Source organism: Mandrillus leucophaeus, unplaced genomic scaffold (genome assembly GCF_000951045.1).
Source record: "Mandrillus leucophaeus isolate KB7577 unplaced genomic scaffold, Mleu.le_1.0 Scaffold51, whole genome shotgun sequence".
NCBI lineage: Eukaryota > Metazoa > Chordata > Mammalia > Primates > Cercopithecidae > Mandrillus > Mandrillus leucophaeus.
Window position 1 is genome coordinate 6,414,540 of NW_012105475.1, and position 15,856 is coordinate 6,430,395.

Below are 15,856 nucleotides of genomic sequence, written 5' to 3' on the forward strand. Positions count from 1 at the left end.
CCTTTATACACAGAAGTGATAAAGGAATCCAAAGTTGAAGAGCCCAGGAAACGGGAAACTGTGTCCATAATGCTGACCAAATATGCAGCCTATAACACCTTTCACCACTGTGAACAGTGCCGCCAGTACATGGACTTCACCTCTGCCTCCCAGGTACCGTCCCGCCTTCGCCCTCGCCCTCGCCCTCTGTCACCCACTATGGATTTTGTATGTAAGGGTGGGGGCTGGAGGGATGAAAAATAGGGCCCCTAGTTTCAGGCCTCAGGCAAAGCATAGTTTACTCATACGAAGGAGCCACTCATTGGTGAGAAAAATGTATAAAGGCTGGGCGTGGTGGCTCACCCCGTAATCCCAGCACTGGGAGGCCAAGGTGGGTGGATCACCTGAGGTCAGAAGTTCGTGACCATCCTGGCCAACACGGTGAAACCCCGTCTCTACTAAAAATACAAAAAGTTAGCCAGGTGTGGTGGCACACGCCTGTAATCCCAGCTACTTGGGAGGCTGAGGCAGGAGAATCACTTGAACCTAGAAGGTGGAGGCTGCAGTGAGCCGAGATCTCACCACTGCACTCCAACCTGGATGACAGACTGAGACTCGTCTCAAAAACAAATAAACAAACAAACAAACAAACAATGCATGAAGCAATAATTAAATGAATGTTGGGTTTCTTTGGATTGTGGGAGGGAGAGGAGGCAGCTTAGTTTTAGTATCTTGAATTACTTCTTCAAATGGTTACATGTGTCATGTTTAGGTTAGGAAGTAGCTGAGATGTTTCTTTGCAATCCAGGTATTACAGTATATTTGATAAGAGTTCCCCCCTCTTCCCTCTGGATCACTGACTAAAATGGCAGTATTATCTCAAATCCACAGGGTGTGCCCTTTGAGCTGTGATTCTAATAGGTCTGTTGATTTGCACCAACCTAGTCATATTCACACCTGTGTGGGGTGGCCTGGCCAGTGGAGTCGGTTTGTTTTATGCAGTGAGAACTGAGACATAGGAATGTAGAACACGGGCCAATGACCCTTAGTATGTGGCTTCTTTTTGGCTAGTGCATCTTTAAGCACAAAAGATGGAAAGGCAACATATGATAGTAATATCCAGAGCTTACTTCCCCCAATCCATCTTTATTTTTGTGACTTGGCTCTGAACACACAGAAACGACTCCTGCTTCTGGTAGGCCATACTGACTCCCCTAAACCTGTTTCTGCTCTTCAGGGCCAGCTTGTCACCCTTTTCCCACATCTCATCCTGAAATACAAATGAGTACTAGAAGGGATATGCTTTAAAAAACCGATCGAATCATTCTGCCCTTCTAATACAAGTTACCTTTTATATCCCATTTGTTTTCTTGGTGTTACTGAAAACTTTTGGTGGGCTGCTTTGAAATAAGCTCTTAAAAGCTTTATGGAAGACCCAAGTCCCCTGGTCTAGATTATAGGTTTTTAGAAAATCTCTTTATTAGAAACCCTCTATTCATAAAGTTTGTGTGACGACCGTACTAAGTAGTATATTCCCACATTTCTGAGGCAGAACTAGAATTAAGGGAAGAAGTGTAATGTTATTTTTCTATGAAATATAGTATTTCGGTTAAAACCATTGGGAAACCTACTTCGATTCTAGTTGCTGATGAAAATTGATGGTATCCTTTTATTAAGCCAAATCTTATCCACATTAAAAGCGTGAAAAGACCTATTACATAATTATTCACTGAGACAGGTTACTGAAAAAACATGAACTCTCCAGCACTTTAAATGTAGGTTAGATTTATATTTGGCTTCAGTGAGTCAAATGATCCTTCTTTTCTGAAACCAGAGTTCTGGGCTAAATGATTGAACCTCTTCAGCATCCACTGTAGCCAGGAAAGATGGGGCTGGAGAGGCATTTTAATGTCAAACCTGATATTTAGAAAGCTGATACTCATTTGACCTGACCCGCAGAGAATAGAAGTGTTTCCCTCCGATTAACAGGGGACCTTTGGGAATGCATACAGAGCAGGACATCCCACAGGTATATCTGACCTCTGCATAAGATGGAGCAGTTGTGGCTCTGACAGCATAAAGAATGCAGTGCCAGGCAACAAGTACTTCTCCCACTGAGGCTGTGCAGGTGCAAGATGGCGGGCTGCCATGTCAGTGGCAGCTCCTAAATGAAGTGTTTGCCTTATCAACCTTTTAGATATGGCTGCTCACAGCCTGGTCTGGTGGCACTTACCAGTTTATGTTAGTTTCCCTCTCTTAGTAACAACCTGAAGGAGTGGCCTGGAAGTTTGGAAACGGTGGGCTTACTTACATTCCCTCCCTTTCTTCTTTGCAAACGTAGATGTCTGACTCCACCCTTCATGCCTTCACATTCTCTTCCTCTATGCTGGGAGAAGAGGTTCAGCTCTATTTCATCATTCCCAAATCCAAAGAGAGTCATTTTGTCTTCAGCAAGCAGGGCAAGCACCTGGAGAGCATGCGGCTGCCCTTGGTTTCAGACAAGGTGGGTGAGAGCATCTGGACTGCCAGGCACCAGACCTAGTTCTCTAAGTGTCCTCAATCTAGAGGCTTTAATGTCATCTGTTTTCTTCCCTTTCGGCAGAATTTGAATGCAGTCAAGAGCCCTATTTTCACTCCTTCCAGTGGTCGACATGAGCACGGACTCCTAAACCTCTTCCACGCCATGGAGGGCATCAGCCACCTTCACCTCCTCGTGGTCAAAGAGTATGAGATGCCTCTGTACCGCAAGTACTGGCCCAACCACATCATGCTGGTGCTTCCCGGCATGTTCAATAATGCAGGCGTGGGTAAGGGGCCCCCCCGGGATGGGGAGAAGGGCTTCGAAGATAAACTGAGCTCCATTCCCCTGGCATGAAAGCCTCAGATTCCCCTGCCTCTAGAAATTGTCCTGCCCTCCTCACCTCTTTGAAAAAAATAGTCTTTTGACTCTTCCTTGAATTTGAGTTTTCTTTTTCCCCTTATCTGCAGTTTTGCAGAATTAACTCAGGACTGGTAATTAAGGAAGAAGTCACTGGTATACGGAGCACCCTGGGAAGGTTTGGGATTCTTCCCTGTATAGGCTGCAAATGTTCTGAGCTGAGCACTGTGGAGCAGAAATGTAACCATGAGAAAAAAGATGGTCTAAGGGAGAGGCAGGGTTAGTGGTTCACCCAGATCAGGAGGGGCCCCTAGGTCATCTCATCTTTAAGGCATGTAGCAAGTTCTAGGGGACTGCTGTACAACCAGGGAGCTGGAAGCACCGTTACTGCCTATGACACAGGAATGTGCCTGAAAGAAGTCTTCCTGCTTTCCCCCGGGGTTTAACAGCAATGCGCTGATTTCTCAAAGGGGGCCAGTGCTTGTGTGTATGACAGAGCTGTGGCGACTGGAGATGTGAGAACGCCTTCATTTTCCTTTCTCAGGCAGGACATCTCTAACCGAATCCAGTGTTTTAGAGCTGTGCTCTTCTGGACACTTCTTGCACTGTAGTTCTAAACAGTTTTTCCCATCTGCTCCTGTGGGGTGCCTCACTGCCAAGTCAGGAGCTGCTTGTTCCCATTTTGAAGAGTAGTAGTAACACCCAGCCTAGAGCTGGACTGAAGGGCAGATAAGACCGGAGTAGTTTTCTTGAACCCACATGTTTCTTCTCTCCAGGGTCTCCTCTTTCTCCACTGTCTCCCAACTTAGCCTCTGCCTCTCCCTTCCTTCTTAGGTCTCTCCATTTCTTGTTCCTTTCTATGCCTTTTCATGTTCTTTGACTTCAAACAGCCTTAATATGGGCTTAATATATTTTCAAAAATGGTTTTGTTTTGAATATAATTGTGTCACTTTATATCAAGTGAATTAAGGCTTCTGTATATTTCTGTTCCTTCAGCCTCCCCAAAACCACTTAACTCATACTAACCGAAGCCTTTTTCTTTTTTTTTTTTTTTGACACGGAGTCTGCTCTGTCGCCCAGGCTGGAGTGTGGTGGCGCGATCTCGGCTCACTGCAAGCTCCCCTTCCGGGGTTCACGCCATTCTCCTGCCTCAGCCTCCCCAGTAGCTGGGACTACAGGCGCCCACCACCATGCCCGGCTAATTTTTTTGTATTTTTAGTAGAGATGGGGTTTCACAGTGTTAGCCAGCATGGTCTCGATCTCCTGAACTCGTGATCCACCCGCCTCGACCTCCCAAAGTGCTGGGATTACAGGCGTGAGCCACTGTGCCTGGCACTGAAGCCTTTTTCTATATGAATATGACCTCCTTCTGTGCCTGCCTGATCCTTAGGAGAAAGTTTTCTCATCCTAGATCTGACCAAACTGTATAGTACTAGTTTTGCCATTTTTGCAATAATTTGGGGAGAAAGAAGCCAACACACATATGCAAATGAAAGATACAAACTATTATTTTTATTTTTGGTAAAAATCACATAACATAAAATTTACTGCCTTGGCCGGGTGCAGTAGCTTATGCCTGTAATCCCAGCACTTTGGGAGGCCGAGGTGGATGGATCACCTGAGGTCAGGAGCTTGAGACCAGCCTGGCCAACATGGTGAAACCCCATCTCTACTAAAAATACAAAAAAAAAAAATTAGCTGGGCGTGGTGGTGTGCGCCTGTAATCCCAGCTACTCAGGAGTCTGAGGCAGGAGAATCACTTGAACCCAGGAGGTGGTGGCAGCAGTGAGCCAAGAACATGCCATTGAACTCCGGCCTGAGCAACAAGAGTGAAACTCTGTCTCAAAACAAACAAACAAAAAAAAAAAAACCACGTACTGCCTTAATACTTCTAAAGTATTAAAGGTCAGATTACAACATTCTTATTGTAATAAGAATTATTACAACAGTCTTACAACATTCACATTGTTGTAAGACTGATTGCTAGAACTCTTTTCACCTTGTGAAACAAACTCCCCATTCCCTCCCCTCCCCTCAGTGCCTGGCAGCCACCATTCTGCTTTCTTTAAGTAGAATGATACAGTATCTGTCCTTTAGTGACTGACTGGCTTATCTCACTTAGCATGTCCTCAAGGTTCATCCATGTTGTACCATGTGTTAGAATTCCCTTCCTTCTTAAAGGCTGGATAATATTCCATTTTATGTATCTACTCCGTTTTATCCATTCATCTGTCAGTGGACACTTGGGCTGCTCCCACCTTATGGCTATTGTGCATCAGGCTTTTATGAACACAGGTAGACAAATATCTGAGACCCTTCTTTCACTTCTTCTAGGTATATATCTAGAACTGAGATTGCTAGATCATCTGGTAATTCTATTTTTAACTTTCTGAAGAATCACCATACTGTTTTCCATAGTGGCTTGCACCATTTTACCTTCCCACCAACAGTGCACAGGGATTCTAATTTCTTCACATCCTCACCAACACTTTTTTTTTTTTTTAGGTGTTTTGCATTGTGATTTTGTTTTGCATTCCCCTAATGATTAGTAATATTGAACATCTTTTTGTGTGCTTGTTAGCCATCTGTGTATCTTCCTTGAAGACTTGTCTCCAAAGTCCTTTGTTGATTTTTCAACTGAATTATTTTGTTGTTGTTGAATTGTAGCAGTTTTTAAAAAATATATTCTGGGTATTAACACCTTATCAGATATACTCTTTATAAAGATTTTCTCCCAGCCGGGTGCAGCGGCTCACACCTGTAATCCAAGCACTTTGGGAGGCCAAGGCGGGCAGATCATCTGAGATCGGGAGTTCAAGACCAGTGTGACCAACATGGAGAAACCCCGTCTCTACTAAAAATACAAAATTAGCCTGGCATGGTGGTGCTTGCCTGTAATCCCAGCTACTCAGGAGGCTGAGGCAGGAGAATCACTTGAACCAGGGAGGTGGAGGTTGCCGTGAGCTGAGATCACACTGCTGCACTCCAGCCTGGGCAACAAGAGCGAAACTCCGTCTCAAAAAAAAAAAAAAATTTCTCCCATTCCATGGATTGCCTTTTACTCTATTATTTGATGAAGTCCAGTTTGTCTATTTTTTCTTAGCTTTTGTTTTTGATATCATATGTAAGAGATCACTGCCAAATTCAATGTCACAAGGCCTTCCCCTATGTTTTCTTCTCAATGATGTATAGTTCTAGCTTTTATGTCTAGGTCTTTGATCCATTTTGAGTTAATTTTTATGTAGGGTCTAAGGTAAGGATTCAACTTCATTCTTTTGCATGTGACTATGAGGTTTTCCCAGCACTTTTTTTTTTTTTTTTTAAAGACAGGGTCTTGCTCTGTCACCCAGGCCAAAGTGTGCAGTGGCACGACCATAGCTCACTGTAGCCTCCAAGTTCTGAGCTCAAGCAATCCTCCCACCTCAGCCTCCTGAGTGGCTAGGACTATAGGCATATGCCACCATGCCTGGCTAATTTTTAAATTTTTTGTAGAGACACGGGTCTCACTATGTTGCTCAGGCTGCTCTCAAACCACTGGCCTCAAGTAATCCTCCTACCTCAGCCTCCCAAAAATGCTGAGATTACAGGTGTGAGACATGATGCCCGGCCCCCAACTGTGTTTGTTGACAAGACCATCTTTTACCCACTGAATGGGTTTGGCTCCCTTGTAAAAAATCATTTGACCACATGTATGAGAGGGTTTATTTCTGGGCTTTCTGTATGCCCAGATCAAAACTACCACACTGTTTTGATTACTATAGCTTTGTAGTAAGTTCTGAAATCAGGAAGTGTGAGATCTCTAACTCTGCCTTTGCCTCTCTTTCAAGATTATTTTGGCTATTTGGGGTCCCTTGAGACACTGGATGAATTGCAGGATGGGTTTTTCTATTTCTGCAAAGTCTTTGGGATTTTGATAGGGACTGCATTAAGGCTGTGGATCACTTTGGGTAGCACTGACATCTAATATCAAGTCTTCTAATCCATAAACACAGGATGTCTTTCCATTTATTGGTGTCTTCCTTAATTTCCTTCAACAATGCTTTGTACTTTTCACTGTACAAGTCTTTTGCCTCCTTAGTTAAGCTGATTTCTAAGTCTTTAATTCTTTTTGATGCTATTGTAAATGGAACTCTTAATTTCCTTTAGATTGTTCATGGTTGAGGTATAGAAATGCAACTGATTTTGGTGTTGATTTTGCATCTGCATCTTTGCTAGATTCACATATTCATTCTAAAGGGGATTTTTGGTGGAATTTTGAGTTTTCTATGTATATGTTGCCTGGGAATGGAGGTAATTTTACTTCCTATTTGGTTGCCTTTTATTTTTTTTCTTGATTACTTTGTCTGGCCGTGACTTCCAGTATTATGTTAAATAGAAATGGTAAAAGTGGCATCCTTGTCTTGTTCCTGATCTCAGTTTTGGAAAAGCTTTCAGTCTTTCACCATTGACTAGTGATGATGTTAGCTGTGGGCTTTTCATACATGGACCTTATTATGTTGAGAATGCAAACTATTACACACACGTTTTTGGAAGGTAGATTTTCCTAAATCCCAGTTTTACCCTAGATCTATTCACAGTGCTTTGGGTTCTTCCATAGAGTTAATAGCTTTTCTTTCATTTATCACCTACATTTTGTTTCATTTTAGGATGGCCCACTCATAAAATTTGGCTGATTTCTATCATCTCGATAATCGCTAACATTCACCGAGTACTTAGAGGGTGCTAGGCGCTATCCTGAGCATCATACAGCAACCCTATGAGATCACCGTTATTATTGCCTTCTTAGAGGTGGGGAAGCCAAGGCACAAGGGGTTTAATTTGTTCAGGATCACATGGCTAGAAAGTGGTGGAATTAGGATTCAAAATCGGACAGTTTGGCTCCTGTCTATTCTCTTAATCTCTATACCATATTGCCTCTTGCAAAAGGCAGATCTAGGGAAAGGGTACCAGTTTCCAGAGTCTTCAGAGAAGATGCTGCTGTCATTTTCCTTGAAGTGTCTAAAGAAGGTGACATATCAATGGAATTGGCATACCCACTCACTGCAGCCCAGTTAACTCCCTAGTACAGGACATGTGAGTAGCTGCTTCCAAGTCTGAGAGAGCCTCTTGGCATGCTTCAAGGAAGTAAACAATAATAGCATTTCCTAGATGTGGATTCCTTTGTCCTATGAGGGAAACTGGATTCTTGCAGTACTCTCAGAGTGTGGTTCATATCATTTGCATCCTCAAAGATATCTGGTTTCTAGCCCTTCACCATACCTACTCAAATGCAGCCCTGGTAATGGACTCTAAGAATCTACATTTAAAACTGATTCCCCAGTAACTCTTATATACACTGGTTTGAGAGCCAATGCTCTGAACATTTGGTTGGCTCCCACCTGCATGGTTCTCATGTGAACAGGCATTCTGTGGAGAGAATATAGCTGCCTGTGGGGCTTCAGCCAACCCAGAGTGAAGGATGTGTGGATATGTAGATGTGGTTATGTTGCCTTCCAGGTGCTGCCAGGTTCCTCATTAAGGAGCTATCATATCACAACCTAGAATTGGAGAGAAACCGCCTGGAGGAGCTAGGCATTAAACGCCAGTGTGTCTGGCCTTTCATCGTCATGATGGATGACTCATGTGTCCTATGGAACATTCACAGTGTTCAGGAGCCATCCAGGTAGACTTCCAAGCTGTTCTGGGGGCATATGACACAATGCTGTAGACAGGATAATACATTTCTTGACCACAGTTACATACGGAAGTAAGTGAGAGACAGCTTTCTAGAGCAAAACAGCCGACCATGAGATCACCCTCACTAGAACATTTTGTGGTGACTTAGGACTTTTTTATTTAGACATTCAGTAGCCCATTAAATTCCTGGATCATTCTGGGATCACAACATTGGTTAGCTATTAAAGTCTACCGAGGCCAGGCACGGTGGCTCATGCCTGTAATCCCAGCATTTTGAGAGGCCAAGGCGGGCTGATCGTTTAAGGCCAGGAGTTCTAGACCAGCCTGGCCAACATGGCGAAACCCCGTCTCTACTAAAAACACAAAAATTAGCTGAGCGTGATGGTGCATGCCTTTAGTCCCAGCTACTCGGGAGGCTGAGGCAGAAGAATCACTTGAACCCAAGAGACAGAGGTTGCAGTGAGCTGAGATTGTGCCACTACACTCCAGCCTGGGTGACAGTGCAAGACTCTGTCTCAAAAAAGTCTGTTGAGACACTAGGATTGATGTAGAAAGACTGCCGACATCTCAAATCAGGAGACCTAGTTTTTAGCCCCAACTCTGTTTTTTGTTTGTAATTTTTTGTAGAGATGTTGCCCAGTCTGGTGTTGAACTCTTGGGCTCAAGCAATCCTCCCACCTCAGCCTCCCAAAATGTTGGGATTACGGGCATGAGCCACCACACCCAGTCATGCTTCTTGACTGTCTATGAAAAGGGAAAGTCATCTCACCTCTCCGTATCTCAAGTCCATCACCTGTAAAATTATGCCTGGGCCAAAATCAGTGGTTTTCTTCCTGGGGTAGTGCCCCCTCACATTGCTAGTGGGTGCCGGTCAGGGGCATCTGTGAGGACCAGAGGATGCCAAACATTTTGAAAAGTCCAACACAATAAACCCCCAAAATTCAATAGCACTCCCATTGCAACACTGTGCCAGGTGACCTTTAAGCCCCTCCCAGCTCAAACATTGTGATTTTGTGTCCTTGATCCTATTTTGGATTTGAAGCCAGTGAAATTTTCAAATATTCCTTATTATATACAATTACCAGAACTGGGAAGGATACCTCTATGCTTCCAACCTCCAGCTACCTCTTCTTTGGCAACTCTTTATTCATTGTTCACTCTGACACAGGGGCTGGATTTTTCTCTGCCCAAAAGTGATAAGCCCCACCCCAAAAGGCAGTTTCTTTAATAGTGACAGGTAGTGTGAAAACTGGGCTTGACATTCTTCTCCATTTGCTAATACAAAGTAAATCAGTTAATTTTATCCTTGAGAGTATCACTGGTGTATAATAGTGTATAGACAGTTCACAAATGATCCTGTCTTCCATAATATTTATCAACATCTTATATAAACTATATTTCACAGCCAGCCTGTGGAAGTAGCAGTTTCCAGTAAGAATGTTTCCTTGAAGACTGTCTTACAGCACATTGAAGCCACACCAAAAATTGTCCACTATGCAATCTTGGGCATACAGAAATGGAGCAGCAAGCTGACTTCTCAGAGCCTAAAGGCCCCATTCTCTAGGTGTCACGTGCATGATTTCATTCTCCTCAACATAGACTTGACTCAGAATGTGCAGTATGACTTCAACAGGTAAGTCAGGCCTTATGGATACGGGTAATCCTGGCATCTACTGATGGCTTCTGCCCAGCTCTAGCCTCTGTAATGCTTTTATTCCTATGTCTTCAGTTGAGAAGCTGACTCTTTATGTGGGCAAGGAGAAAGGGGGATCACAAGCCCCAAAGTGTGCCCCTTTAACACCAAACTGACCTAGATCTTTTTTTTTTTTTTTTTTTTTGACGGAGTCTTGCTCTGTAGCCCGGGCTGGAGTGCAGTGGCCGGATCTCAGCTCACTGCAAGCTCCGCCTCCCGGGTTTGCGCCATTCTCCTGCCTCAGCCTCCCGAGTAGCTGGGACTACAGGCGCCCGCCACCTCGCCCGGCTAGTTTTTTGTATTTTTAGTAGAGACGGGGTTTCACCGTGTTAGCCAGGATGGTCTCGATCTCCTGACCTCATGATCCGCCTATCTCGGCCTCCCAAAGTGCTGGGATTACAGGCTTGAGCCACCGCGCCCAGCCTGACCTAGATCTTAACAGGGGTTACAACGTCAAATGCTTAAACACTTTAGCCGTCTCCTTATTCAACAAGAACTCAGAAACTATTGGCTCAAGTCAGTGTGTGCACCCGCAAACATCTAAGACTAAGCCCTCCTTCACCATCCAAACTCAGAAGGAAATCACTTTTCCTGAATGTTAGTAGGCTTCAGGGAAATCCTACTGTAGGGAAAAGGCAGCAGATGGGGATGAGCAGGGTAGCCATGGCCTTGCCTCCCAAATAAATTATGTCCAGGTTCCTACAAAACCTGAGAGCCAAACAAGAAAGCAGGAACCATAAAGTCCTTCTTATGCCAACCTCACGGTTATAGAATAGCTGCTGCTTTCACTTCTGTTTTAAATTGGACAGAGGCTTCATCCTGTTTGTAGCCAGAAATTTAAAACTGGGAGCACCTCTGCATTCCTGTTCTGCCAGAGTGTATCAAATAGGAACACAGTCCTGTTTTTGCATAGGGATACCTAAAACCTGTGACATAGCTGGGACAAAGATCATCTCACTTTCCCCTTTTAAAGGCTGTAATGCCCAAATCAGAGTTTTTCCAGGTCAGTATTATGAGGGCCAGCTCCACAAAAGCACGGTTGATTATTTTAGGCTCCTAATATCTTGCCACATGTTTATTTCGCCGTGTATAGTTATCACGGTTGAGATATGCCAGCTGAAGAAAACTATTGTTGTGGTTACAATTTAGGTATTTCTGTGAAGATGTTGACTTTAATCTGAGAACTAACAGTAGTGGCCTGCTCATCTGCCGCTTTAATAACTTCAGTCTCATGAAGAAACATGTTCAGGTTGGAGGGCAAAGGGACTTTATCATTAAACCAAAGATCATGGTAAGTACTGCAAGCTTGATTCAAGTGCTGAAAATAAGCACAATGATAATGACTATCTTTGTTATTAAATGTTGGCATTAAGCACTTTCCGTTTTATTGGAAAAGTGAAATAACACAAGGGAGTTTTTTTTGTTGTTGTTGTTGCTGTTTTTTTTTTGGAGACAGTCTGTTCCCTAGGCTGGATGGAGAGCAGTGGCGTGATCTCGGCTCACTGCAACCTCTGCCTCCCGGGATCAAGCAATTCTCATACCGCAGCCTCCCGAGTAGCTGAGATTAGAGGTCCGTGATACCATGCCTGGCTAATTTTTGTATTTTTAGTAGAGACGGGGTTACACCATGTTGGCCAGGCTGGTCTGGAACTCCTGACCTCAAGTGATCTGCCCACCTTGGCCTCCCAAAGTGCTGGGATTACAGGCATGAGCCACCACATCCGGCCATTAGGGAGTTCTTAATGTCAAATTTTCAATCTCATTTCTGTTACTGGAGACTCATCTAGAGCCAAAACATTTGTTTTGACAATCCAACAAAATTACTTTAAATGTTGGCCTTAAATCTAAGTTTCTTTGGATTTAAGCCTTAACACATCCTTCAAAGCTTTAGTTTCAAGATGGCAAACTTAACATTTTTGCCTTTTTTTTTTTCCTGAGACAGAGTCTCACTCTGTCGCCCAGGCTGGACTGCACTGGCGTGATCCCAGCTTGCTGCAACCTCTGCCTCCCGGGTTCAAGCGATTCTCCTGCCTCAGCCACCACACCCCGCCACACTTTTACATTCTTTATGTAATACATGAGAGAAATATAAATCAAGATGCCAGTCTGGTCCTTTGCTAGAACTTTCTTAAAAGACAGTAATATAGATCAAAACTATACTCTTTTCTAAGAAATTTACTGATATCTAATAATTCATAGCATGGGGCTACCAGTGGAGCTTAGAAACCTCTTTGCCATTTTTTTGGTGGGGTTGTGGGGTGGAGTTAGGATGAGACAGGATTTAACCCATACACACCGAGCACCACTGTAAAAGGCTTCCGATTGATCTCACAATGTACCTGTTAAATGTGATAACTTTTAGAGAAGCCTGCTTTCTTCTGCCCTCGCTGTGTGTAACTTACATTAAATCCAAGAGAAAAAAATTCTCAGGACCCTTTACTGACATACATTTGAACCTAGCACCCCTCACTGTGCTACTGCTATTATTTGGGGACTGTTAGGATACAATTCAGTGTTTCCTCACCTGTTTAATCCAGTGACAGGCAAGTTTCCCATGATCATCTTGGCTCTGATTTCAGGTGTCAGAGAGCTTAGCACCCATCTTGCCCCTTCAATACATCTGCGCTCCCGACAGTGAACACACGCTACTGGCAGCCCCTGCACAGTTTCTCCTGGAGAAATTCCTTCAGCACGCCTCATATAAACTCTTCCCCAAAGCCATCCATAACTTCAGGAGTCCCGTGCTGGCCATTGACTGCTACCTTAACATTGGACCAGAGGTAAAAGGGGTGTGGGGGATACTGTACTTACCTACATCCATCCATTTCTTTCTCATTTTAGCTGTTTACAAAAAAGCCTGTGACATGAAATATAAATCAAGATGCCAGTCTGGTCCTTTGCCAGAACTTTTATTAAAATAAGATAGTAATACAGATCAAAACTTGTATTTCTACCCTTTTGCATACTCACTTATGCAAAGGCTCACACAACATGCAATGGCAGTTGGCCCTCCCCATGCCTATTTTATCTCCACAAATGAGCCAGAGAATATACAACTCAGCTGTCAGCTCCTCTGAGAAGCCTACCTTAGTGGCTTCGGGCAGCAGTTGCTTGCTCCCACTTCTGTTAACATTCATCAGATTATACTGTAATTATGTGGGTTTTTCTTCATAAAAGTGCGAGTTCTTCAAAGACACACAATGTCTCAGTCATTGTTTTAGACATATGTAAGAGGAGCTCAGTGATTACTGAACCAATAAATGTGTACCACCTGAAGCCTTTAGAGGTGGCATTTCTCCACTTCCCACGCCTTGGACTTCTAAAACTTTTCACGTTTTAGTTTTTTTTTTTTTTTTTTTAAACTGCCACTTGCACCACCAGGCTCCTGCTACTAAGCTGTCCCTTTAGAAATTATTACTGTACTACATCCTCCTTGTAAAAAATGTTTTAAAATAAGAAAGTAAAGTCACCTGCCAGAAGAACATTTTGGTGTACTACATTTCCTTCCAGGGCTTTTTCTTTGTATGTATTGAAAAAAACACACATGTCCATACACATACTCTTTTAACACTGAAGTCCAACTGTATTCAATTTTGGAAACTAATTTTTAAAATTTCACAGTGTAAACATTTTACATTCCCATTTTTATGTTTCAATAATCTACACTGTCGCTTGGGTAATGAATTATAGAATTTAGAAGCAGAAGGAACCTTAAAAACCATCAGATGTAAAGGCCAGGCATCGAAGCTCATGGCTATAACCCAGCACTTCGGGAGGCTGAGGCAGGAGGATCACTTAAGGCCAGGAGTTCGAGACCAGCCTAGACAACATGGTAACACCCTGTTGCTACAAAAAATAAAAATAATTAGCCAGGTGTGATGGTGCATGCCTGTAGTCCCAGCTACTCAAAAGGCTGAGGTGGGAAGATCACTTGACCCCAGGAGTTCAAGGTTGCAGTGATCTGATTTGTGCCACTGCACTACAGCCTAAGTGACAGAGACCCCATCTCAAAAAAAAAAAAAAAAAAAACCCACACCCATGAGATCTAATAACATCTTTTACAGTATTTATGTAAGTTACCTGTTTGATCCAGATATTCCAATTCCCCTATCCTAGAGTCCATAATCTCAATACTACTACTAACAGCAGCTAACATTTACTGAATACTAAGTTATTTAATTCAGAAAGCATCCTATGAAACAAGTACTACTGTTATCTCTATAGATGAGGAAACTGAGGTATAGTGAAATGAAGGAGACTGCTCATTGTTCCATGGCTACTAAATGGAGGAACCAGTATTTGAACCCAAGCACGCTGGCTCATGCATTTAGCCATTCCACTGTTTTAACTCCCAACCATCTTACTTCCCTGTAATTTTTGCAGTTATCATCTGTTCACAGAAGCCAGATAGAACCAAAAATTTAAACTCATGTACTGTTTTTTTTTTGAGATGGAGTTTCACTCTTGTCACCCTGGCTGGAGTGCAATGGTGCAATCTCCGCTTACTGCAACCTCCACCTCCAGGGTTCAAGCGATTCTCCTGCCTCAGCCTCTGGAGTAGCTGGGATTACAGGTGCACACCACCACACCTGGCTAATTTTTTTTTGTATTTTTACTATAGACGGGATTTTGCCATGTTGGCAGGGCTGCTCTCCATCTCCCGGCTTCAGATGATCCATCCACCTTGGCCTCCCAAAGTGCTGGGATTACAGGCGTGAGCCACTGCACCCAGCCCATGCACTGTCTTAAGCTTCTATCCAATTGAAAATTTAAGTATATCTAAATGGAAAGCTGATCAAAAATATTTTTTATTCTCACCAATAAGGCAATCCAAACATTTAATCTTTCCTAAGTATGCTTTTTTGTGGAAAGTAGTTTTTTAAATTTTATAAAGACTCTTAAATGGAAGGGCTTGTTTCTTACTACTAATTTGTCTCCTAATAGTCCTTCATTATGAGAAATAAGAGAAGCTTTAAACAGGTTAACACTTGGCATGCTACATAAGAGGCTGCAAAGCTTAACTAACCAAGCCATTTAACATTGGAAAAAACTCATCTCCTTTACCTTATCCTGAAATAGATAAAAAGGAAGGTACTGACTCATTCTGCTGAACTGCAGATATTCTGCTTGCTCTTGAAATGCCCATGCTATTTCTGCTTGATGATTTCAGGTGGCCATATGCTATATCAGCTCCAGACCCCACTCCAGCAATGTCAACTGTGAAGGGGTGTTTTTCAGTGGACTCCTTTTGTACCTCTGTGACTCTTTTGTAGGTGCTGATCTTCTTAAGAAATTTAAATTTCTAAAAGGTAAGTCAAATTTAGTATCTTGCTTGTAATTGCCATTGGTTCCCACTGAGCAAAATACAGAAGATAAAGATATTTTTAAAAAGCACTTGAGGCCAGGTGCAATGGCTCACACCTGTAATCCCAGCACTTTGGGAGGCTGAGGAAGGCGGATCATAAGGTCAGGAGATTGAGACCATCCTGGCTAACACGGTGAAACCCCATCTCTAATACAAAAATTACCCGGGCATGGTGGCAGGCGCCTGTAGTCCCAGCTACTCGGGAGGCTGAGGCAGGAGAATGGCATGAACCCGGGAGGCGGAGCTTGCAGTGAGCCGAGATCAT

At 43.3% G+C, this 15,856-nt stretch overlaps 1 protein-coding gene across 1 annotated transcript in view; it reads left to right on the forward strand.

Annotated features, from left to right (window-relative positions):
* Positions 1 to 15,856, forward strand: part of GREB1L (growth regulation by estrogen in breast cancer-like) — a 177,248-nt gene that overhangs the window by 158,964 nt on the left and 2,428 nt on the right. Inside the window, exons 24-31 of the mRNA XM_011996346.1 lie at positions 14 to 153; positions 2,321 to 2,482; positions 2,582 to 2,786; positions 8,354 to 8,519; positions 9,939 to 10,166; positions 11,376 to 11,517; positions 12,806 to 13,006; positions 15,397 to 15,535. Coding sequence (XP_011851736.1) covers positions 14 to 153; positions 2,321 to 2,482; positions 2,582 to 2,786; positions 8,354 to 8,519; positions 9,939 to 10,166; positions 11,376 to 11,517; positions 12,806 to 13,006; positions 15,397 to 15,535 — 1,383 coding nt within the window. The remainder of the gene's footprint in view (positions 1 to 13; positions 154 to 2,320; positions 2,483 to 2,581; positions 2,787 to 8,353; positions 8,520 to 9,938; positions 10,167 to 11,375; positions 11,518 to 12,805; positions 13,007 to 15,396; positions 15,536 to 15,856) is intronic.